This window comes from Macaca thibetana, chromosome 1, assembly GCF_024542745.1.
Source record: "Macaca thibetana thibetana isolate TM-01 chromosome 1, ASM2454274v1, whole genome shotgun sequence".
Lineage (NCBI taxonomy): Eukaryota > Metazoa > Chordata > Mammalia > Primates > Cercopithecidae > Macaca > Macaca thibetana.
Genome location: NC_065578.1, coordinates 149,163,234 through 149,188,713, shown reverse-complemented (window position 1 = coordinate 149,188,713; position 25,480 = coordinate 149,163,234). Strand labels below are relative to the sequence as shown.

The following is a 25,480-nucleotide window of genomic DNA, read 5'->3' as shown; positions in this document are numbered from 1 at the left end:
ACCTAGCGCGGGGCTGAGGCTAGGAAGGGCGGGTCGGGAAGGGAGGAAGGCACAGGGAGGAAGCCGCGGGCGAGGAAGCCCCGCTCCCGCCGAGTGCCTGGAGAGGAGATTCCCAACCTTCCCGCCCAACCCGAAACTTTTCCAACACACGCAGGCGTATTCTTCGCAGGTTTCGGCGGCCCAGAGTCGCAGTCAGGGAGGAGGCTCGGGAATCACACGTGCCCTGGCACACTGGAGGAGGTACACAGACACACCAGGAGGGACAGGGCCTCTTGGGAGGCGGCTGAGGGTGTGAAGGCAGCAGGCGGACACACATCCGAAAGGGACTCCCCGCGAGCGGAATCGAGCGCTTAAAACCCTGCCACAGCTCGGAAGTGTAGCGGTGCCCAGAGGCTTTGCGTAACTTTGCCCACTGCGCCCCCGCGTGCAAAGGCGTCCCCTTCACACTCACACTCTCACCCCACCCCACTCCCCTTGGGCTGCGGCCCGAGGCTGCCTTTGTACTTAAGCGACAGCAAAAGATATGCTGATTCGAACCAAAGATGGTGGGCACGAGTGTTGTAAATTGTGTGAATTCCACTCGCGGGCACCCCCAGATACGTGGGGAGAGCACCCCTTTCTCCCCGAAGGCATGCCCTCCGTTTCTCTCGGCCTTTGGGTCTCCAGCTTCTTCACTACTATGGACTGAAGAAGACAAAGCACAGCCAAATCAATGTTTTGGGTGTTTTTGTTTTGGTTTTGGTTTTTTCCAATTAAGGCCACTCCAAATGCTAACCCTCAAAAGCTGGGTGGGGTTGGAGAAAGGCGAGTTATGTCAGGGAGCACCCCTCGGAAGGCGCGCGAGCGGCCTGGCGGGTTCCTCGCCGGGCTCTGGACAGCCGGGCGGAGTGGCTGGATTATGTAAGTAGCAGCCCTCCATGTGCTCACCACCATCTGTTAATATCTTGGTATTGGAAAGTTCGGTGCCTGAGGCAAAGCCAGGGTTGGCGGCGAAGAGCTCCCAGCCTACACTTTTCTACTCCAGGGCAGGGAATGTACTTCCCTTTGATTGTTTTCGCCCACTTTCATAAAATCAAGTAGTAGTGTGTCCCTTCAATCACTGACAACCCCCTCATCCCCGCGGGTGTGTCTTTGTGGGCGAAGAGTGATTTTCTTCGAGGCCAACTTATTGTAATGAGCCCTTTCGATGAATTTATATTTTCATGACAATTCTGCACTCCTTAAAGCAATGTGGCAGACTCTTTATTTGGGAGTGGGTTCTTTCTCATTTTAAAAATTTACTTTCCTTCTGCCAGCACCCCTGGAACCAAATTCTTGTAAGGGTTATATTTCAACTTCTTTGGAGTGATTGGCTTCTGTTTACTTTGAAAGCTGTTGGTTAAACAAACATCACTCGGGAGGCTTCTAAGCAGTGGGGTTCCCAGGAGAGAAAACGCTGCAGCTGCTACTTGCTACTGATCTTGTGGTATTTCACTTCCCCCCCATTCAGAACAAATCCAGGTTGGGCTTGGCGTCACACTGGGCGCAGGAGATGAGAGTGAGAGAGAGGCCGTCAGTCAGTTTTGCCTCTGGAAAGCTTGCAGCAGGCAGGCCTGCACCCTGGGGTTGGTTTTCCTCTCTTCCCTTCTTCAGGGTTCGGATAGTGGTGGTGGTGCTGGTGGTGGTGGTGGGTGGGTGGGTGACCGGGAAGTCCTTAGGCATCCTTCTCCAAAATCCACGTCCACGTTTGCCTCTCAACTGAATCTGGTTGAAATTCCCAGAATTGGTTTGTTTAGGATCTGATAACCGCTGTTTGTAAGGTTTTAAATTACTTATACACACTGTCTTCCCTCCTGCCCCCACCTAACGGCTTTAAGAAAGAATAGGAGGCGTGAGCACACACCGAGGAAATGTCAAGGCGAAGTGTATTCAACACAGAACCAGATGCACGAGTGATAACTGCGAGTTTGTCTAAGAACACACAGATCACCCTTCAGATAAACAAGTAAATGCAACCTGCACGGATAGGGTTTGTTACAAGACCGGTCAGAACTTGCGTTAACTTTTAAGTTACTGGGGTTGTGTTGGAAATGGGGCGAAGGGAGGAGTTGTCTTAAGCCTAGGCTTGGCAGCTGGTTTCAGAGATGGAGCCAATATCTAGGCGACTTCTCGTCTCCAGGCTTCTCCCCTATCAGAAAACAAAGCGGGAGTTGCCCGAGATAGGGGGCTCGGGCCTCAAGTCTTGCTCCAGGGCAGCCCGAGACCCAGGAGAGTGCCGCAGCTCTAGCAAGAGAGGTTGTTAGGAGTGTGGCCTGTACGCCTCCCCGAAAGTAGAGGACAGGACAGGGGACAGGGCTGCGCGGAGGCAGCTCACGGAGCTGGGCTGCGAACCGATCTCCCTCGCCTAGAGTCGCGCGCGCTCCTATTTCAACTCGCCGCTCCTGCGCCCTAATGCGGGCTGCGAACCGCCGCGGCAGAGCGTCACCAGCCGGGAGCCTCTGCCGCCGAGGCTGGGGGTGGGAAAGCTTCCTTGTTCGCCAAGCGGGTTACCCCGACTTCGACTCAGGCCTGCCTTTCCCCACGGCGTGACACAGGACTTACTGGGGTTCTCAGGGAACTTTTCCCGCCGCCAGTTCCCGGGCGTGGTATGTGCAAAACGTGCATTCAAGCGCTATGTGCAATTGACACAAACTTGTGGGCTAAAGTACAAGCCATTTCTTCTGCGTTTGAATCTTTTTCTCTGTCCCTGCCTCCTTTCTTCCCCCTACTCCCCCCTCCTCCTCCTCTGCTCTCCGCCCTTTTAAATGTCAAACTGAGCAGATGGTTTTAAGGTGTGGAAAGGTATATAGCCCTTACTCCTACCAGTTTATTTGTGGGCTGGCGCTAGCTTATATGTACAAACCAAGATTCTTAAAGAAAACCAGTAGGACGAAAAATAAGAAAGGAAGTAGCTTTGATCCATTTTCAGACCCCAAATTTCCCCGCTCAATACACCCGCTTACCTCGAAGGGACCCAACCAATAGAAGCATTATTCCATCCTGTGTCTAATGGGCATGTTGGTTATTTCTGCTCCCAGACTAAACTGTCACATCCCGGTTAGAACACTTGATACAACAGTCAATAGATGGAGGTGTGAGTGGTGTGTATGCGCTCCTCTGTGTTGTTTCCCTGATAGACGCGTGGGGGGAGTCTGTGGGGCGGCAAAAGGGGAAAGAAGGCGGCTGGGGATGCTCCCGCAATCTCTTTTCTTATCGCGGACACCTAACCTGACCGACCTGATTTTTTTTTTCTCTTCTTTTCACTGTTTGAAATTCGTGCCAAAAGTTTCCTGCCGGGATAGACTCGGATATACTGACATCGCTATTCTTATTCCAAGGGAGGGCTTAATATCCTCTTTACGGTTTGGTGAATTTGAGGCTGAAATTTTAAATTTCCTAGAAAGGAGTATGTGTGTGTGTGTGTGTGTGTATGTGTGTGTCGCAGAAGACATTGGTAGTGTTTGGCCAGTGTACTTGTAACACACCTCATAAATACCCTGTTGTCACGACACAGCATGATTCAACCTTTGATCTAATTAAATTTGAGGGACACACGAAAACTACTTGTCCTCCTGGTACCTACAAAAATGAGTGTCTAATAGACTGTGTATGAATGTTTCTGCTTCGCAGCTCTTGCAAGTCCCAGCTTTTATAGGATCTTTAGGTCATAAACGCGGCTGCTTTATTAAAAGCCGTTTACTGTGGCCGGTGAAAGGGACGTTCTAGCTGCGGCCGGAGGCTCGCTTGCATTTGTAACTTGCAAAGCCTAAGGAGATCTTTAAGAGCCACATTATCTAAATAAATTTTGCTGGTTATTTTTCAAGCAAGAAATGTCAAACCGAAGTAAATTTCCTAGGGCTTTATGTTAGAGCCCGAGATTAAAGCGTTTGAAATTTCTTGCCTAATAAACTTTAAAGTTTGTTGCCCAGGCGTCAAAACTGTGTAAATCCTGTATTGAACAGCTTTCTTTGGTCTTTGTGGGGTGAGTGAATTAGTGAAGGGTATTCGCCAGATGTTTGCAACATACATATTTTTAAAGGCTGCTTTACCTACAATCCAAATAATGTCAGAGGTAACCAAGGGTAAATATTTCTCTTCCTAATAATTTGGACTGGAGCTTAACTGGGACTCAGCCAATGTTGATCTTCGTCTAATAACAGATGCAGCGGACCCGATGTGAAACCTCTGGCACCTATTATTTTAATACCAAACCTACCTGTATTTTATTGTCCACCTCCCCTTTAAAAGGAACCAAGGGTGACACGTATCCTTGACACTACCTATGATCGTTTAAGAAGTGGAATGATTTGCAGATCTCCCCCCCACTCCCTCCTCCTATGCCACCCCCACCCCTAAAACCCCCACTTTTTCTCCCGTATACTTTTCCGTGCCTTCCTCCACCCAAGTCGGAGGAGCGCTCACTCGCTCGACCACTCGGCGAACTCGATCAGCTGTATCTGGGAAATGAAAAAAGAAAAAGAAAAAGAAAAAAAAAAAAGGACCTGCGTCCTGGAAGAGCGAGTGTGAGCCGGGCGCCGCTCGCGCCGTCTCCCGCTTTGCATAGAGCCCGCAGATGGCTCGCTCCGGCCCAGGCGCGGCGATCCAGTCGTCCCGAAGCAGTGGCAGGGCGGGGGTGGGGGTGGGGGCCGGAGATGGAGGCCGGGGAGGGGGAGCTCAGGGCCCCTCTCCCCTCCTCTCTTCCCAGCCCCTCACCCCCACCCCTTTTATATTTTTTTTTCCTCCCAAGTTCTCTTGCCTTGCTATCCCCCCTTGAATCCGAAGGCGCCTCGCGATTGGGTGCTGGGGCCGGGTACGTCAGATAGACTGTGACGTGCAGTCTTCCTGTTTCCTTCAGCTGTGTCTTAAAGTAAATCTTGTTGTGGAGCGGAGCCCTCAGCTGAGGGAGCGCTCTGAAATAATACACCATTGCAGCCGGAGAAAGCAGAGCGGCGCAAAAGAGCTCTCGCCGGGTCCGCCTGCTCCCTCTCCGCTTCGCTCCTCTTCTCTTCTTTACCCTTCTCCTCTCTCCTCCTCTGCTGCTCTCTCCTCTCCTCCGCTCTTCTCTCTCCTCCTCTCCTGCTCTCTCCTCTTCCCTTCGCTCCTCTTCTTTTCTTCTCCTCTTCTTCCCTCTCCTCGCCTCTCCCCTGCTCCTCTTCTCTCGTCTCCCCTCCCTGCCCGCCTCTCTCTCCCCTCTCCCTCTCCCACTCGCCCCGCTCGCTCGATCGCTGTCGCACAGACTCACCGTCTCTTGTCCAATTATCATATTCATCACCCGCAAGATATCACCGTGTGTGCGCGCGCGTGTTTTCCTCTCTCTGCCGGGGGAAAAAAAGAGAGAGAGAGAGAGAGAGAGAGGGATAGAGAGAGAGAGAGGCTCGGTCCCACTGCTCCCTGCACCGCGTAAGTATCCTCTTCTTCCCCTCGTGAGTCCCTCCCCTTTTCCAGAATCACTTGCACTGGCTTGTTCTTGAATGAGAAGGAAAGAAAAGAGCCTCCCATTACTCAGACCCGTGTAAACATTTTTCCCCCCAGGAGAAAATGGTGTTATTTAAATGAATCATAATAAAATAGCCTCTAAACAGTTTCTAAGCGGGAGCCTCCGTGAACTCAGCGCTCCGCTCCTCCCAGTTCCTGAGAGTAAGTGATCCGCTTGGCTTTTATTTCTTTCTCTTTCCTGCTGGTGACTGGGGGTGGTGGTGGCGATGGGGGGGAGGCTGATGTTGCTGGACTTGTCGCTGATCTTGTCACCTTTTGTGTACTGTTTCTGGGGTGTGAGGAGGCGTTTGCTCCCTTTCCTTCTTTCTCCTGCTCTCTCTTCTCAGGAGAGAGGACCGCGAGGGGGACCGGGTCGCTTTTTTGTTCGTGCAGATCCCCGCTTTTCGCCAAACCCCATTCTTCTGATCTCCCCCGGCTAAAACTCCGGGGCCGGTCCCCTCGTCCTTTCTCTTTGTCTTGTTTATTATAGCTGCCTTTCTTCCCGGCTCTTCCAATTTGCTTGTCATTTGCATACCTTTCACTTCTCCTTTTTAACCCCAGCAGAGGACCGGGAGCTGGGAGGAGGAGAGAGGGAGGTTGGGGGGCGCTCTGTTACTTTCCTCTCAAAAAGCTGTCGAAGCCGAATTGTGGAAATCGGGCTTGGAGCGGTGCGGTGATGGGTCCCGGGAAACGCGCGCGACGCCCCTCTCCCGAGCTCCTGGACCCAGGGCTGGGTCAAGTTGAGTAGGGTAAGGCGGCACCGGGAGACTCGGGGGTTCGCGTGGCGGTGAGATTGGGGCACCCGCACGAGGAGGACCGGAGGATCGCGGTCCGGGTAGGGGTAAGGGGTTCTTGGGCAGCAGAAATGGGAGGCGATGAATCTCCCAGCCATCGCTGGCAGACTATGGTGTTGGGCAGCTTCGGTCTGGTCTCATCTGGGTGGTACCTACCGTTTTGCCCCAGTTAGGAGGACTGGGGAGGGAGGACAGGAGAGGTGAGAGTAATTGTTACTGGGAAGACTAGTGAGGAGGGCGGGAAGAGGGGGGAAGAGCTGCTATCTTGCCTGAGCAGACCAGGAGGGGGACGCAGGGGGCGGGGGGAGACATCACCCAAAGTCCAGTTTAGCAAGTTGTTGGTTCTTCTGGTGTGCCAGCCCGTTACTCCTCCTGCTAAAGCCGAAGGTTGGTGGAGTGATGGGGGGTGGGGATGGTAAAGGAGGAGTAAGTAGCTTTCCACAGACTCCCAGGTCTCTGGCCCCTTCCCAGCTTCTTGGGAAATTGAGAGCCCTCCAGGCAGACAGAGAGCAGAACTGGAAGTAGGGGTGGTGCTTAGTCTTAAATAGCCCAAGGAGGCAGGTTGGAGTGTGAAACTGCTGTTCTTGGCAACCCAGAAGGCTACTCTGCCTGGGGGAAGGCTGGAAACTCACCTGCTTGTTTTTATTTTTCCGAGAAGGTCTGTGCTGTCTCCTTGAGCTTATAAAAACAGAGCAAGCACAGGGTGGCCCCCTTGCAAAGTCAAGGCTAGAAGAGTCCCTTCTCCTGTTCTCTTTTCCACTCATGCCCTCCCTTATTTAAAAAGAAAAAAAAAGAAAGAAAAAAAGAACTCATTTCCTTTCCTAAACTAGGTAGGCAGAAATCTATTAGCAGAGTGCGCATGGGCAGGGCCTGACAGGTGTGTTGTGTCAAGAAAGACAGGTGCAAATTTCCTCTGTGTCTATGTGTGTCTGTACAGCTCCAGACCACAATGCTTGCTCGAGGGTTGGAGAGGTTTATGAATTTATGGTTGTCCTGGTTAATAGGATTGTCTGGGCTAATGGGAATTGGGCTGTTGTTGTTTTGAGCCCTGCCATGTGAGTTCTTGGGGTGGGGGCTGGGGGCAAGTTGGTATGTGTTTGTTTATTTTTCTTAAGGATATTGGCAGACTACTGCTGAGGCTGTGTCCCAGGCTTCTGTCTGCCAGTCAGCCCAAAGCACCCCCACTTTAGGCAGCAGGTGGAGGGAGACTGACTTTTCCTTTGCTTCCTTCCAGTTTATGCCTATCTCCTAAGTCTGTGCTTGGCAGAGAGAGAGAACTGTCCTGTGTGTATGTGTGTGTGTGTGTCTGTTTGTATGTGTGTCTCTCTGTGTGTGTGTGTGTGTGTGTGTGTGTGTGTGTGTGTGTGTGTGTGTGTGTATGCTTTGGATAGCAATGAGTGGTGTGTAACTGCCAAGAATTCCAAAGTCAGTTTGAAAGTGTTACTGTTGTTAAAGCTTATCTTTTTAAGTATGCTTTCTCCTTGCCCAGAAAGAATAGGTATGTACATAAACTCTTTCAAGTCATATGTTAAATAATCTCATAAAGTAGAAAGAGCCTGTCATTGTCCCAGACATGTGCCAAATGTCCTAGATATGAATTTGATGGAGAAAGAAAATATCAAGTACATGAGAAGGTAACTGTGCTTTTCTGTTCTGATGCAAGATGTGAGAAGTCAGTCCTATAGGGAATTTCTTGCAAGAACTTCTGAGTATATCCAAAATGAAATGGATTTTTGTGTGTGTGTGTTGAAGGAGGAAAATGAGAGTATTCATGTTAACTTGTCCATGGGTTACAACATGGACATGTATATCTAATAGTAAAATAGATGAAGTTAAGGACTCTGTCTTGATGTGTGCAGAAAGTTGTTGGGAATTCAATGTAAGCACTATATATCTGGCTTCTTAAAACTTGATCTTTTAGAATTATCTTTAAACAAGCTACTTCTGTAGACTGAGTTGCACAGGAATAGGTTAGATGGCGAATGGTTTTTGGTCATTGGTTTTGTGTTTGGGTGGTTATCGTTTCCATGAAAATGAGATTGTAATGTGTCATTTATTCTGTAGACTTCAACATTAACGTCCCCCCACCCCAACACACACACACCCAATACTTTCCTTGGATGCTTTTGAAGTTCTTTGGTAATTAAAATGTCATCTATGGCTATGTTCATTTGCTTTATTTTTAATAGGGGTTATCTGTGCTTGGCACTTATTGATATTTTATGTGTCCATTATGCAGAATTCTGTTTAGTTTAATCACCACCTTGTGGGAAAAAAAAGTCATGCATACATAACATGCATCTTTGTTCTCACTTTATTCATTTCCTAGCATCATTCCTCTATAAGCAGCACATGCTATCTTAAAACCTAAGCTGGCTTATTCTATAAGTTGCCAGACTTCCTCTTTATTTGTTTAAAACTCAAACAGGCCTCTTTTCATGAATGTCTTACATCATTATAGGGATTGTCTTGAATTTGCAGTGTTAATATAAGGAAGTTTTAGGTTTCAGAAGCAAAAGAAATTATAAAATGTGACTGATGTTATAATATGAAAATGGATTGTGCATGATGTATCATTATAGGATTTTAATTAAGTATGTGTATAACTTGGAAAGGACATATACATAAGGAATTTCTCAAACTTATTGCCTGTGCATTCTCAAATGACATTTATAGAGTTCAATTTTCTGCAAAAAAAAAAAAAGTGTATTTTCTTAAGATTATTTCACACACTCTCTTATTTACCAATTTGATAAGTTGTTACTTTTTAAACAAGTAGAACTTAATATTTTAAGCATGTCTCAGAAAATGTTCTGTGTTTGTTTTGCAGGTGAAAAATGTGTGGGATTTTTGATAGGATGGGAGAATCTTAAATGAAATCTTAAATGATTTGAGAAGTCCATTATGACAGGAAATTTAAAAACCTGATAATGCAATCTTAGTTAATTTAGATATTAACTTATGTCAAGTGAGTTCTTCAAAATAAACATCAAAGGTTTTCTTAACCTGATAGGGAGCAGAAATATATCCAATATCTCTGAAGAAAAAGTTGCTAATTAGCAGAAACAAATTCTTGAATGTAGTCAAGGGGACAATTTAATGATTCAGGGGCTACTTAAATCAGATCATCTGATTTTTCCCTTTGAATCACTAATTTCCAGATGGATTTGAAATATTCTTCGCTAATGATATTCTGTTTGAAATTTCATAACCAGGTTGACCCAAGTAGAGTAGAGGCCCATCCAAAGATGATTTTCTAAAAGAAGTCAAGTGTAGGCTTGCACAATTTCTTCAAATAATTTTATCAACAAAGACAGATCATCTAAATAATCCAAGCAGGAAACCATGCCAACCTTACACTCTCCCTGTCTCATAAAAGATTTGTCTGAACTATCTGGATAATTACCATAATGAAACACTTCTTTGTCCAGAATCTGGACTCCAGATAGATGCAGTAAAAGTTGAATCCTCCTCCCCGAAATAACTTCTTTATTAAAGTAGAGCACTTAATCACTTTATACTTCACGTTGCAGTGTTCCTTTGAAATTCTTTACTGAAAATTCTTTCCTCCTAACCTTAAGTCATCAGTTTCCTTAGAATTTTCCATGTTAAAGAGAATGTCAGATAATTCAGATATTAAAGAGGACTCTTTTGGAGGAGCTAAAACCTGTTTTGATTATACCTGGATGTTTATTCTTATAATATCTTTTTCTGGGAGGAATCTGCTATGTTAAGATATGCATTGTGTAAGAATTACTAAAGCATTTGTGTAGGTTACATGCCAAGTGATGCAACAAAATATTTAATGATGAAAAACTCTATATAGACTTTCACATTAATTAAAGAGGGGTTTACAGGAATAGAGTAAGTGTATCCGATCAATAATACATTTGGGTTCAAATTCTCATCAGTATTTTTCTGCATCCTTGCTGATTTGGACATCCACCAGTGCTGATCAAAAGCTTCATATTGCCTAGTGAAACTGAAAATTAATGTTAAAATTCAAATATAATATGCATCAATAATAATTGCAGTTGAAACATGATGGCTTAATACATACCTTGAGAGATAAAGGAGTTTAAAAAATATCAGTGATAAAGTCATTCCATGGCTTCCTTTAAATTCTGAACTGGAATATCATGGAAGCGCTTGGAAAATGTTTTTAAGAGATTTAATTTATATTATGGTAATGCAATGGCACATTTTCTTATGTGGTAAATATATTTATGTAGATATCTTGTTTATGAAATGTGACAGTAATGAAGTGTTGTATCAACCGGTTGTTATTATTTAATCATGCCTATAGCCTCCATGGGTTATGGCTCCAGTGTATGCTACCACTATACTTTTATTTCTAAATTTAGGTCTAAACTATATGGAGAGATATATTTATTTGTGCCTGTTAATATAATGCCTTGTCCTGGATTATATAATTTATCTTATTTTTCCCACTTGTTTTGTCCTATTTGTTATGTTTCAGCTGGACATTTTACAACAAGACCTAAAAGTATTTAACTTCTTCTAGCCCAAGACAGATACAAATCATTGTTTAATCTAAAAATGTTGACTGAAATAGAATTACAAATTAGTTTAGTTTGGTGAATATCAAGGGAGTTATATCTTGTTCTTAACAGACTCCGCAAGCATTTCTTTCCACCTTAGGAAAAGCACAGCCCTCCTCTTGGCTCCAGCATGGGGCAGGGATGCAGCTGTTGATACCTAGGCTAGATGAGAGGAAGTGCAGTTGACGCAGAGGTAAATGGCAGTTGGAAGAGGAAGGATGCCTGGGGATGACCTTGTGCTCATCAGCGACACCAGTATGTCCTTTCCAAGCCTCTGTGGCAGAGGTGCTCTTCCCATAGCAAGGATGGCAGGCAGAAAGTCTAGTATGGGTGTTAAGGTGAACAGGGAGAGAAAAAATACTGCAAAAAGTTTGTTCAACGTGTTGACTGGAGATCCATGTGCTTTGCAGGTGATAGTCAAGAGAAAAGGATTTGCATGCAAATAGAAAAGATGTAAAATTTTAAAATAAGGGCAGTAAGCTCTATTTTGGGGAAGCTGATAGACACACACAAAAAAGTCTTCCTTGTAACCGCCCCCCATGTAAGTGTTTCTGTGATTAACAGAGCTTTGAAATGATTCATCCTTTTTCTTGTCTCAGCCTCTCCTTGTTCTTTCTGTCATCTGACAGCTAACCTAATTTATCAGATCTAATGTGTTTGTGTAGTATTTGTCACTGCATTTTTGTATTCCTGAAACCAATTTTATTATTAGTGTTTGAAAGGGTCTCAATCATTCTGAATTCAATTTTGAACCCAATGTTGAAGTTATTGAGAACTCCATCTCCATTCTAAGTTCAGGAAATTTTATCCTGAAGCATGCAAAAAGTATTTCATGCTCAAGCATACCAAAAAAAAAAAAAAAATATATATATATATATATATATATAGAGAGAGAGAGAGAGAGAGAGAGAGAGGTATCATTTTGCTTTCATGATGCCCTAAAGCAGGCTCTTTTAAAATGTTTTGTCTTTCTATAGAAACCAGGAGCAAAGATTGCATGATGAAATCACTGTCGCTTAAAAAAATATACATATTGTTGCCATCTAAGCATTGAGCATTTTCTTGAATTTTACAGGTTATTTCATGCTGAAATTATGCCTATTTGCATGGATAGTCATTCTTTAAAGCTAGCCACAGATGCAGTCCTAGGGAGCACGTAGATGTTTTTACAGGTGAACCGAAAGAGATGGGAGCCGTTCCAGACACTCTGCACGCTGCCTTTGGCAATGGACCCTGTTATTGTGAAGATGTGCTCTGTTAAGCAAACGTGAAGTTTAATATTAGATAAACCCAATGTGAAAAAAATATTTTCATTTTCTTCATAAAATGTTATTTATAAACAAAAAGATGTGACATCTTATATGTCTACAAAATTTGGGATTAGCATCACTAGTTAATAAGTTACACAATATGTCAAGTGCCTTTTATGAAATGCAAAAAGGATGTTCTCTTTTTATATTGTGTTTCCAAGAAACAATGGAAGTTCATATACAAAGAAATATACTCTTTCTTATACATTTGAGGGACATTATTTTCTGTCTTCTTTATAAATCTTCTTTCAGTGTTTTTTTTTTTTCCTTTAATTTGGCACAGGAAATAAGATTCACAAATCTTGTATGTTAAAGAGTTTCTTTGGGCATTTGACATATTATTTTGACAGATTTAAACAGAAGGAAACTAGTCCTGAAGATGTATTTATCTTTATCTAGGTCAATAATTTATTATTCCTCATATTGATTTCTAAAATGTGGTAACATCCTTGTTTTGCAGTGAATCTAACTTTGTAATAATTTGTCATTAAAAGGACATTATGAAAATGTATAAATATTCTTATAGTTACATTAAGATATATCAACAGATATCAGCTTCATGTATGATTTTACAAGTAAAAAATGCATAGCTAAGCTAAATAAGCAGACTTGTAAAATGACTATTGTGCATTTATTTCAATGCTAAACTGACCATTTATGTTTGAAAGATGCTGCTGATAAGGGTGTTCTCCTTCTCATTTTATGTATGACAAAAATATTTTAGAATTCAAGAATAAAAGCTGTCTATTAAATATTTGCATTTATTTTAGAGTCCTTTTCCTTTAATAGCATTGAAATCACAATAATTGTAATTCAGAAATGCAATTTTTCATGTGAATTTCACACAGCCTCAAAATGTAACCGTATTTCTTAAGTATAGAGCACTTTCATCTTCCTTATAATACGAATCTCAATGCCCAAAATTTAATCAATTGGTTGTCAGAGGCTGTGTTCTTATAATCTACTGTTTCTTCTGAAGATAAACAGTATCATTTTAGGCATTTGTGAAAGAGAATCATATTACTGGTGCTTAAGCAGTTTTTGCTTTATTTTTTTTTAATCTTAATCCATCTTAAACCAGTGGAGCAGAAATATTTAAAAATGTTTCATTTCAAGCAGAGTGCATAATAAATTGCAATAATTGTAATGTGCCATAAATCCCAGAGCCTATGCATTTTGCATTTGATTCAGGATTGAGGTCAGGAAATTTGGAGAAATTTAAAGAAAATGATTCATCAGTCCTTTTGTTCTGTTGGCCAGGGTCCCGGGATTCTTGAGCTGTGCCCAGCTGACGAGCTTTTGAAGATGGCACAATAACCGTCCAGTGATGCCTGACCATGACAGCACAGCCCTCTTAAGCCGGCAAACCAAGAGGAGAAGAGTTGACATTGGAGTGAAAAGGACGGTAGGGACAGCATCTGCATTTTTTGCTAAGGCAAGAGCAACGTTTTTTAGTGCCATGAATCCCCAAGGTTCTGAGCAGGATGTTGAGTATTCAGTGGTGCAGCATGCAGATGGGGAAAAGTCAAATGTACTCCGCAAGCTGCTGAAGAGGGCGAACTCGTATGAAGATGCCATGATGCCTTTTCCAGGAGCAACCATAATTTCCCAGCTGTTGAAAAATAACATGAACAAAAATGGTGGCACGGAGCCCAGTTTCCAAGCCAGCGGTCTCTCTAGTACAGGCTCCGAAGTACATCAGGAGGATATATGCAGCAACTCTTCAAGAGACAGCCCCCCAGAGTGTCTTTCCCCTTTTGGCAGGCCTACTATGAGCCAGTTTGATATGGATCGCTTATGTGATGAGCACCTGAGAGCAAAGCGCGCCCGGGTTGAGAATATAATTCGGGGTATGAGCCATTCCCCCAGTGTGGCATTAAGGGGCAATGAAAATGAAAGAGAGATGGCCCCGCAGTCTGTGAGTCCCCGAGAAAGTTACAGAGAAAACAAACGCAAGCAAAAGCTTCCCCAGCAGCAGCAACAGAGTTTCCAGCAGCTGGTTTCAGCCCGAAAAGAACAGAAGCGAGAGGAGCGCCGACAGCTGAAACAGCAGCTGGAGGACATGCAGAAACAGCTGCGCCAGCTGCAGGAAAAGTTCTACCAAATCTACGACAGCACTGATTCGGAAAATGATGAAGATGGTAACCTGTCTGAAGACAGCATGCGCTCGGAGATCCTGGATGCCAGGGCCCAGGACTCTGTCGGAAGGTCAGATAATGAGATGTGTGAGCTAGACCCAGGACAGTTTATTGATCGAGCTCGAGCCCTGATCAGAGAGCAGGAAATGGCTGAAAACAAACCGAAGCGAGAAGGCAACAACAAAGAAAGAGACCATGGGCCAAACTCCTTACAACCGGAAGGCAAACATTTGGCTGAGACCTTGAAACAGGAACTGAACACTGCCATGTCTCAAGTTGTGGACACTGTGGTCAAAGTCTTTTCGGCCAAGCCCTCCCGCCAGGTTCCTCAGGTCTTCCCACCTCTCCAGATCCCCCAGGCCAGATTTGCAGTCAATGGGGAAAACCACAATTTCCACACCGCCAACCAGCGCCTGCAGTGCTTTGGCGACGTCATCATTCCGAACCCCCTGGACACGTTTGGCAATGTGCAGATGGCCAGTTCCACTGACCAGACAGAAGCACTGCCCCTGGTTGTCCGCAAAAACTCCTCTGACCAGTCTGCCTCCGGCCCTGCCGCTGGCGGCCACCACCAGCCCCTGCACCAGTCGCCTCTCTCTGCCACCACAGGCTTCACCACGTCCACCTTCCGCCACCCCTTCCCCCTTCCCTTGATGGCCTATCCATTTCAGAGCCCATTAGGTGCTCCCTCCGGCTCCTTCTCTGGAAAAGACAGAGCCTCTCCTGAATCCTTAGACTTAACTAGGGATACCACGAGTCTGAGGACCAAGATGTCATCTCACCACCTGAGCCACCACCCTTGTTCACCAGCACACCCGCCCAGCACCGCCGAAGGGCTCTCCTTGTCGCTCATAAAGTCCGAGTGCGGCGATCTTCAAGATATGTCTGAAATCTCACCTTATTCGGGAAGTGCAATATCCTTTTATTTTCCCCTCGTGAGAAAACCAAGCCAAAAAACGTTTCCCAAAAGGTTAGGTTTACAGAATATCTAGAGTAATGTAGATTAGTATCTTCTTAAGAAGGCAACCTTTCGTATTATTCAAAGGAATAGGCTTTTATCAGCATGCGTGTGGCATTCCTGATTGCAGAAAAGCTTAAAACTAAACCAACAATCTTTGCAGCTTCCACAAGTTGTTCACTGCCTCGAGGAGCTCCTATTTAATATGTGCTTTCTCAGCAGTGTTTTTTTTTCTGCTGTTCTTCCTGTATTATCTTCTTATCCCTCTCTTAAAAAAAAAAAAAAAAAAAAAAAAAGTAGATTCAGAGATGGGAAAACAATCTCTTTGTAAATACTGATTGAATTCTTTCAGATATTTTTTAAAGGTGGTAAGTTTTATAACACAATAGGGAGAAAAGTCAGTTTTCAGATCCCTAAGATCCCATAAGAAGAATTCTCAGTGTAAACCATCTGCAAGGCTTCTGTTCGTTTAAGGATGTCCTGATGAAATCTTAGGAAGAGCACTTTGTAAGTGGGAGCTTGAGGAGGAAGAAAAATGGATGTGGGTGGGGACTTAGAGTCTCTCTTTCATCTTTAAGTGAGACTTTTTTTTTTTAAAGGAAATATACAGGTACTGATTTATTCAGACAGCATTGGTCTGTCTCTCTCGTTCACCCAAGGTCTGTTCTTTGGGTCTGGTGCAGCTGCCTCTATGCATGATTAACCTCTGTTCAGCCATACACAGAAATCTTTTGTCCCAACATACACAAAGCAAATTATTTTGGAAAGCGAGAGAGCACAATTAAATATAAAACTCAGCTGTATTCGACTTAAAAATGGCTCTTTTTATGATTCTTTTAAATTCTGAAACTGACTTTTATGTAGAGATAACAGTTATATATTTTTTATTAGGCCTATCCTGAACTCCAGCTATTTTTGACTGAAGATTTTTTTTTCCTCTCTGTATATTGGTTCTTTCTGTAAATTTTTAAAAATCTTGTGGTCGTTGGTCTTTTGGGGGTAGTAGAATAGTAGCATTTGGGGGCAGGTGGAGGCATGTTTCTTATATAATAAATAACCAGATGGATATAAAATTTAGCAATTAAGTTGGCTGTGACTAAATTTAGTACTTTGAGCAATTGTCTTGATGACTAGAGATTGACATTTTCGCATCTAAGCCCACTCCAGAGGCTGCCACGTAAGTGCAAAGTCTCAGCTATGGGTGGAAATATGTTTTCCTGGTTAGTGGAGGTCATACTTCAAGCCAGCTCCCAGGATAGTAGTGCAGATTTCTGATAGGGTGAACTACTAGGGCCCCAATCATGAGACCTGCTTGGGCAGTTAAACATGGAGTCTCTCTTATACTGAGCAAGAAGAGAAGAACATTGTAACAGAAAGGGAAGAGAAAGATGTGGGAGATTTCTCCATGTAAATAGAAATGGAGTTTTAGCTTAGTTGTTGATTTCACTTTGACCTTTTGAAAATCTGAAATTCAATCCACCAGCCATGAATCAAAGCTGCACCAAGCACCATGCCTTACATATTATAAGCAGGCAGTAAATATTGATCGAAATGATTGGAATATCGCTGTTGGTGATGAGAAAGGCAAAGTATGAAGACACAATGGCTGGAATTTTTTTGTGCCCTTTGCAAAAAGAGCATCTTCAGAGGTTCATGTAAGGCTAATGTCTAGGGCTAAGACTCCATTGCACCCCAGAGATCTCTTAACTTCATTTTGAACCAAGTAGTAGTGATAGTGGGTTCTCTCTCTCTTTCTCTCTCTCTCTCACAAACACACACACACACACACACAGAGTAAAGTGACATGCATGCCAATTTTGGTGAATATTTAAAGATTTAATGCCAGGTTTCAAAACTCCTATAAGTCCACACTAAGCTCTTTAGTTCAAGATGCCAGTTTATGGTTTTTCTTCAAGTTAGACTTTTCATTATAACCAGATCATTATAATTATGGCTGTGCTTTATGTTTTTTAAAGTTTAGTCTTCTAGGAAAAAAATCTTTTAGAATGCTTTAAGTGTTGGCTATGTTCATTGTCTCAACCTCTCCAAATCCCCTGAGGACTTTTGAGGATTTGAATTGAAAGAAGTTCCTTTTATTTTGATATGTATCAAAGGCTTTAAAGAAAATATAGTTGCTTCTTCTTCAGAAGAATGACTTCTCCTTTCTCCTGTCAACATAAGTTTCTGTCGAGCGCGGTGATTCTGTTGGGAAACACCCGTGTTCATATGAAATGTTAGCTGCTCACACCCAGAATTGTTTCTTTCATATAGCTAAATAATGTCAGCCTCTCGTGGCAATTAGTGATTACATTTTCCACCTTTTGGCCTTTTATGTTCCTATTCTTTTCCCCCCTCTACTATTAATACATTGCACTTTTAACCATTTATCTCATTGGTATATTATTTCTTAGGAAGAGTAAAACAGGCAAACAACCTTTTCTATAGTTCCCACAATTCTGAAACCAGTGAGGATCTGTTGGTTTGTATAGATATTGGGCCCACTTTTCTCCTGTCTCTACCTCTGTATGGTGGTGTGTTCTTCCCTTGATTTAACTGATAGTGCGAAGGCAACATTCTCAAGCTTTTACTTTGAAGAAATCTCTGGGAATCACAGTGAGTGATGTTTTACTTCAATTTTAGGGATACAGGGCCATATATGAACCTGTTGTACAGTTATTCCTTGAAAAGATCAATAGAAATGAGCAGAAATGCAATGAAATGGTACCACTGTGATTGCTATTATTATGGGTTTTATTTTTAGTTCATGGCTTTCCAAACTGTTATACATAATTTAATTCTTCAGGAAAAAATTCTCTCCCACTCCAAAAGGTACCATCTGTTTTTTGAACAAAGTAGCCAAGATAAGAACCATTAAGAACACCAGCTTATCAGATCAACCCATTCTATGCTCACCACATTAAATATATACATTCTATAGGACAGAACACACTACCTCATTATCCCATCTAGTAGAAGGGAAATAGTGAATGTGTGTGCAAGTTAAACTGAATTTCAGTGCACCTGCTCCAAGGGCTCATGTCTTGGATTTTAAAAATATGTTCAGCATCTTTGCAAATGAATCTGTTTAATCAAATATTAAGTTTTATTCAAATTCCAAAAGAAACAGTCAGCCAATTGCTTTTCTTCATGATGTTCCTTGTCATTCATCCTCTTTGCATCTCAAGAAAAATAGCCTTGTTTTGGCCCCAAACATTTGCATGCACCCAATTAAAGCACAAGAGGAGTAGTATAAGCCGTTAAGATGTGCAGGTGAAGAAATTGAGCCTATTCTCTGAAACAGCCGGCTTTTTCTACTCAACTTTTAGGGAGAATGTTAGAAAGACTTGAAGTTTAGAAAAGAAAATGGCTTAGTAATTTGAAATTAAAATTCAACCAGGAAACATAGATTAGAAATGAATTTCTGAAATTTGAAACAATCCACAGAAGTTGATCTTATACATTTTTGGAAGTCTCGTGGAGGCTATACTTATATTAGCTAGAGTGAAACATATAGATTAAAGACTAAAAGACTATGGGCTCCTAAACTGCCCACCTCCCCTGAAAAAAAATTATAAAGTAAGTAAATTTAAAAAAAAATTTCCATACACTACACATCCCTCCGATTATGGTGAACTTCCTAGTGGGAGTAACAATTTGCTCTATCACTATCATTATGTGAGAGAGTTTAGATCTTTCCTCCCTATTTTAGTTTCTAGGGGGAAAACTGCTTAGAAACTTAGCAAATTAGGGAATAAGGCAGAACTAAAATTCTTTAGGTTTCAAATGTTTTGGAAAATGTAAGTAGTCTCAACCCATTTGCTTGGAACTGCAGCACGTACAATCTCTAGCTACAATCCGGAGTTTCGTTGGAAAAAAGAATTTTCTTCCTCTGCTTTCACAGCCTATTATTCTCCCATTTGCCTTTTTGCTGCCTCCGCTGCTCCTCCCGTGGCTGCTGTTTAGGTAAGGTTATATTGTACTTGGTAAACAGACAACACTTAGATTCTCAGGTTGTTTGAACACTGCTTTAGGTTCAGCTGCAGTACCCTGCTTCTCTGATCTTTTATATTCCTGAGCAGATGTCTTTCATTAATTTATGGATTTATCATCTTTTCTTTTTTTTTTTTTCTTTTTTTTTTTTTTTTTTTTTTTTTTTTTTTTACACCTGGCAGCTGTCTCAAGTTTCAGCAGTTATTGTCTATTTTGCATTACACATAGAATTGAATGTCATCTGTCTTCACAAAGCTATGGCTAAGAGAATTGAGGCACAGCCACACGAGCTGCTGGGACAGATCTTGTTTGCCTTCCATCCCCCCTCACCCCACTCCCCTTTACCTCCTTAATATTTATTTGTGCTCATTTTCTTTCCTGGCCTTGAATGGAGCTTAGCTCGTGTTCAGTACAGCTGTATGTTTACTGAATCTATTCCATCATGAGTCATTGTGCGTGTGTAAGTATCCTGGAAACAGCTAGTGCTTTCTTGGAAGAACAGTTGCTTTTCAGCACAAGCACTTAAAAGGGAAATTAACCAATTGGTCAGTTCAGATTTATTTTGAGGAGAAAAAAAGGATTATCTAACTGTTGCCTTTTAAATGTTTCATTAGTTATTTTTAATAGTTTATTAGAAACATATATTTTATGGGAATTTTATCTTAATTACACAATAAGCAAGAGATAAAGATTAATTCTGTGTTCCATTTCAACTGATCAGTTCCAAGTATTACCAACAGGAAACATTTTAAAGCAAAAATGAACTTGAGAAATCCAAATTGGAATAATTTTTATTAGATAAAAAGCCTCTAAATACTGATCAAAATAAAATGGATATTTTACTGTTTTTGGATAAAAAGAACGAAAACATCTTAGCATAATTTAGATGTATTAAGAGCTTCAGGAAGTTTTGGTAGCTCAGTGCTCATCTAAGAAACGCAGAAAAACAGTTTGTATTTTGTATGAAACCAAATTTTAAAAGATTTGCGACTTCTAATTAAATGTATGGTGTTGTCTTAATGTAGCCATCTGAAAGAAAAGATTAGAACCCAGATCTGAGAGTGTCTGTCAAAGTTTGGACTTGCCTAAAACTCTTATCACAAGGCAGTAGGAGACAGCTTGCAACTATTATTTCACTTATCCATTTGGACAGATGGTCCTGAAGTGTGCTGGGCTCCTTTAGTCTTCTGTATCAGTCTAATGGAGGTTACTGGAGGGCCTTTCAGCCCTCTCCTTGGCACAAGAAGTATGTCAGTCATAAATTATCGTCTTTGTAATCATTAAGAATCTCAAACAAAAACACAAGTTCAGTTAAGCTGCTTTGGCTTACAGATATAAAATCAAAATTTATTTCTTTAGTGTTTATTTTCAGTTGAACAAAAAAAGAAAGAAAGAAAAAAACCTGCACTACTTAACTTTTCTATTTACAGACCAAGGTGATCTTTTTAAAATTGCATGGGATATTAAAGGGAATGTTAATTGAACAAATTCTCAGCAGAATATTTGGTTAAACACCCTGTTGTAAGTAGTCAAGAGCTTATCCATATTAATTTGATTATGCTTCTCTAGTAACTTTCCAGTTTCTCTCCATTCTTAAGATTAGTCATGCTAGACTTGATGAAGGTCATTTGAAAACCTTTACCTTTCCTAAATATCTGTGTTTATTTGACGTTTTTGCCTCAGGTGTGAAATTTTTGTTGGGTAGTTTTGTGTGTGTGTGTGTGTGTGTTTGCACACACATGCACACTTTTTCTTTTTTTTTTCTTATTTTTCCCAGACACTCTTTTAAGAGAAAATCCTTAGAGAAGCTTCTAGGAAGGACCCTTAATTGACCTTGTGGGGGACCACATTGATTTTCTCCACGTGCATCTTCATTTCTGATAAATTATAAAGCCATTAATTTGCTGAGGAAATGGCAGGGCCAGGCTGCGGCACAGATGTGACCAGAGCCATCCCAGCTCTGAGTCTGCTGAGGAGTGCCAAGAATCTGGGGGAGAATCAGGAAGCCTGGATTGTTATGGTTAGCCTCACATTCTCTTGGGAACTGTTTTAGTTGCTGCTGTTTACAGATCTAAAAGGTAATGATGTTTCCAGATAAATAGGCCTTCTTATTTTGGGTAAGTGGCCATTTATTGATCTGCTAACCCACATGTATTGATTTGTTAGCCCCAACTACTGCGTCACTCTCAAAGGAGTTAACTATAAATCCAAGACAGGCAAATTGTATTTGGTTTTGGACCGTTGCTTTCACAAAAGCAGCAGCCCCCTCCCTGTCCTCTCCACGCCAAAACTACTCTTCCCAAGTTTTAGCTATTATTTAAAAGGAAACAATTAAAAGGATATAATAAGATAAAAAGCAAGTGAGTCAAGATGCTCCATTAGATTAACACTGAAAGGTAAAATGTGAAACTTGCATAACAGTGTTCAAAATAATGCATTTTATATTTTCATGTACATTAGTAGAATAATTTGCTCTAAACTGCAGAGTGTGGAGAGAAGAACAAACAGAACTGTAATTGCAAGGAAGAAAAAAAAAACCTCTTATGACAAGAGTTGTGCAGTACATGTTGGGTGCATTTGTCTCCTTAGCAACAAGTGAATGTATAGATAGCTTACCAACCTAAAGCAAGGAAAATACTTTGCCATCTTCCCCCTAAAGTAGCCAAGATTCTGCAACTCAATTGTACACCCTCATCATTGCATGCGGCAACCTCTGACAGGCGACAGTCACTGAGCAAACGGCAGCAAGTTAGCAATAGATCCATAGCCAGTGTCATATACCCTCCAGCACTCCCACGGCAGCTTGGTGGACCTCCAGACTCTATGGAGGTGGGGACTGGAGGGAGGGAGGTGGGAGTCCTTGTGCTTACAGAAGTTCTTTTCCTTAACCAATTGCTTCCTACATGCAGGAAGGATTGTCACCCAATCACTTGAAAAAAGCAAAGCTCATGTTTTTTTATACCCGTTATCCCAGCTCCAATATGCTAAAGACCTACTTCTCCGATGTAAAGGTAGGGACTTTTTTTATTCTTAATTGTTTCATTTTCTATGCATGTGGCAGTAATTTGAACTCCCGGAAGTTAATGGAGACAAATGTGGAATTGGTTTATTCCTACACCTGTGTTATAATTGATTTAATGCACTTGTCCTTTTGTCTAAAGGTGTGTTAAGCAAAGATGCCACTTGTGTATTAAGACTGAAAGACTGGTGTTAATAAGTTGCAGGGGTTTCCAATGTAGTCTGAAAAACTTAGCCTCTGTCTTTATATGTTTGAGTAGCTTCTTTGAAGAAATTTCAGCTGGTAATGGATGGATGTGCTTTAGAGAATGTTTTTCCCTCCCCTCAGCAACAGTAAACTGTTTCTGTTTTTGTTTCTGTTGGTTTCCCCATATTTGTGCTTATGAAAGCAAACTCTAGCACCTCTTTTTCCCCCTGTCGAAAAGGAGCGTACATTGAAATTCTCTATGCAGTAGCTGCTTAAAAACAAAAGTGATGATTGTCTCTTATTTACAACTTAATTTGTTGTTGATGTAGAGTACACTGAGCATAAGGAGAATGAATAAAGTGACAGATTCAGGACACATTATTCAAATGAGGATATGAAAGCTGTCGGCCTACAGCTGCAGCCTCCCTCATTCTACAGAATATTGGGACCTCCTGGTTCTCTGTGTGTGTATGCGTGTGTGTGTGTGCGTATGTGTGTCTGTGTCTGTGTGTGGGTTTTAAGTAATTGTTTGCATCAACTTGATGTTGTGTTAATCATCTGTAACTTTTTAAAACATAGATTGGGTTTTGATGATGATAATGACACACATGGTATCATTATCCCAGGAACTTGATAAACACTACATTAGCTGAGATTAGTTTATTAGGGGTGGGTGTTTTTCCCCACCCCTCCCCTGCCCACCCCCATATGTACAAGTTCTTCTTTCTGCCATGGAGAACTCACAAGCTGCCAAAACACGCTTGCTCTTCCACCGCTCCCTGCACGCAGCTCATTTTCTGCTTGATGCCCAAGTGGCTTCATTGGCCCCATTTTGCAGGCCAACTCATTTCAGTTTCCTTCACTGATGTTTTATTTGGCCTTATAAGAAAAGTTCTGTTTTCCCTCCTGTTTGCTTTTGAATTGTGTATCAACTTCAGCCTTTTATCTTTCTCCTTCCCTGGCTGTGCTCCTTAAGTGGAAGGCCTGTTTTCTCCTCATTCGCGCCAAAAACTGGGCAAGATGGGGAGGCAGGGAAAGTCCATCGTGTAAATGTCTGGTTAAGACTAAGTAAGCACAAACCAGGCTGAGTGACACAGAGGCCAGGAAAAGGGTTTGGACTTTGTGGAGGACAATCTAGAGTATACAAATTGAAGGCAATTTGTCACCTGGTTGAGGACTGACCAGCTTCTAGAGTCTGGTAGAACCTGGTAAATTTTGTCTTCCAGGGAATCCTCCCAACATTGTAGTTCTAAGAGGGGACATGGAGGACAGGGAGAAAAGGGTTATTGTGTGCACATATATGTGTGTATATGTCTGTGTGTGCAGATGTCCATGTTACTCATTCCTTTTAGGGCAATGATCTGCAGTGTTGTGAAATAATAATGACAATGCCTTGTATTCTTTGTATAGCACTTTTCACCCAGAAGGAGGCCAAAGAGCTTTACCAACTGCACACATAGGTATCACTCACCCACCATGGAAACACAGCCACCTGGAGGGTGGGAAACAGTAGCCATTCTGAGCCAACAACACTACCCAACAGTAGATGTCAATATTAGAAACATTCACTTTTTTGAGAGTTCATGCATGTGTGCATGTGTGTGGTATGTGGTGGCAAGAAAAGTGGGGAAGATTATTGATCTCTAGCTTTATAAATACCAGGCAATACAAACCAACAAGAAACTGTTCCCATTCCTCTAGAATGCCCCTAGCAATTCAGCTTTGCAAATGGCCACTGACTCTGTGTAGATAGCAATGGAATACCTGGGTGAATATTTTATTTTCAAAAGCACTAATATTCAGATTGTTGATTCTATTCATACCTTATCCATACTGGAAGAGAAGGCTGTTAAAGTACATGTGAGTCTAGTTACATACCAGTTATCGACTCTAATGGAGGGGAAACAGTAGGACATATCAGGCAAAGCAGAAAATCACTGAAGGTCACTTCCCTTTTATTTTTGGAAGAAATTATACATTTTTAACTTTCCTAATTATGTTTTTTCTTTGGTTAGTAATAAATGAATTTGTATTCCTTGAGGTTACACTGGTGAGAGTAGAAAGTCATGCATAGAAAGGGAAAGGTAGTCCAGGCAACGTGGTCCAGAGACTTTCCAGAAAACAATGGCAGAGCATTCTGGGATTTCTTCAATATTAAGGATAATCACTAATTTGAATATTGACAATGTATACACACACATATGTGCATGTGCATGGATTCACAATACACAACACATATCTATAGCTAGACATTGATATACAGATAGACAAGTATGTCTATTTGCAAGGCTGAAAGAAATAGATATTTCTTTATATATGAATACACAATCCAATAACTTTTATTTTGGCCAGGATTCAAGAAATCACTAGAGAAATTGGGGAAGAGAACTTAGGATCTTCTCAGAAATGAAACCCTGCATCATTTATCTGGACAAGACATATGCATGTATCCATGGACCACGTAATGCTTATTATAATGACACGAGTCTCTACTTGGTCGTGGCCACATTCATCTAGGAGAAAATTCCTAACTTTAGTAAAATGTACTCTTTCAAATAATATAATTATTTTATTCAATTTTTTTTTTTTTTGAGACGGAATTTCACTCTTGTCACCCAGGCTGGAGTGCAATGGTGCCATCTCAGCTCACTGCAACCTCCGCCTCCTGGGTTCAAGCGATTCTCCTGCCTCAGCCTCCGAAGAAGCTGGGATTACAGGCGCATGCCACCGCGCCTGGCTAATTTTTGTATTTTTTTAGTAGAGACGGGGTTGCACCATGTTGGCCAGGCTTGTCTCGAACTCCTAACCTCAAATGATATTCCTGCCTTGGTCTCCCAAAGTGCTGGGATTACAGACATGAGCCACCGCGCTCAACCCTCAAATTTTATTTAGTGATCATAAGCTCATTTTGCAAGCCAAAAAAAAAAAAAAAAAAACAGGAGAAAAAACATTAGCAGAACATATCTTGTTTCCTGAACACAGTATAACATAATTGTCCATCAAAGCCACACCTGGATGATAGAGCTAGAT

The 25,480-nt window shown here is 42.0% G+C and overlaps 2 protein-coding genes across 5 annotated transcripts in view; one reads left to right on the top strand and one right to left on the bottom strand.

Annotated features, from left to right (window-relative positions):
- Window positions 1-1,460: 1,460 nt before the first annotated feature.
- Window positions 1,461-4,664, bottom strand: LOC126937985 (uncharacterized). The gene is made up of 2 exons (XM_050761982.1): window positions 4,521-4,664; window positions 1,461-1,743 (listed from the first exon to the last, which is right to left on the bottom strand). The coding sequence occupies exons 1-2, from the start codon at window positions 4,578-4,580 to the stop codon at window positions 1,486-1,488; spliced, it is 318 nt and encodes a 105-aa protein (XP_050617939.1). The 5' UTR covers window positions 4,581-4,664; the 3' UTR covers window positions 1,461-1,485.
- A 674-nt stretch (window positions 4,665-5,338) lies between these two features.
- PROX1 (prospero homeobox 1) overlaps window positions 5,339-25,480 on the top strand; it is a 52,984-nt gene continuing 32,842 nt past the window's right edge. The window contains exons 1-3 of one of the 4 annotated variants that reach the window (XM_050761734.1): window positions 5,339-5,418; window positions 13,420-15,211; window positions 22,149-22,256. In XM_050761734.1, coding sequence (XP_050617691.1) covers window positions 13,487-15,211; window positions 22,149-22,256 — 1,833 coding nt within the window. In that variant the 5' untranslated portion in view covers window positions 5,339-5,418; window positions 13,420-13,486. Of the gene's footprint in view, window positions 5,419-5,532; window positions 5,656-5,871; window positions 6,243-13,419; window positions 22,257-25,480 lie in introns of those variants that run through there. The other 3 variants (XR_007719890.1, XR_007719891.1, XR_007719892.1) reach the window with 3 other exon arrangements.

Bases quoted from the DNA above. Each gene is read 5' to 3' on its own strand.
- LOC126937985 (XM_050761982.1), bottom strand. From the start codon at position 4,580: ATGCAAAGCGGGAGACGGCGCGAGCGGCGCCCGGCTCACACTCGCTCT. The intron at 1,744-4,520 runs GTCCTTTTTTTT...AATTTCAACCAG, and splicing joins CTCGCTCTTCCAGGACGCAG to ATTCAGTTGAGAGGCAAACG.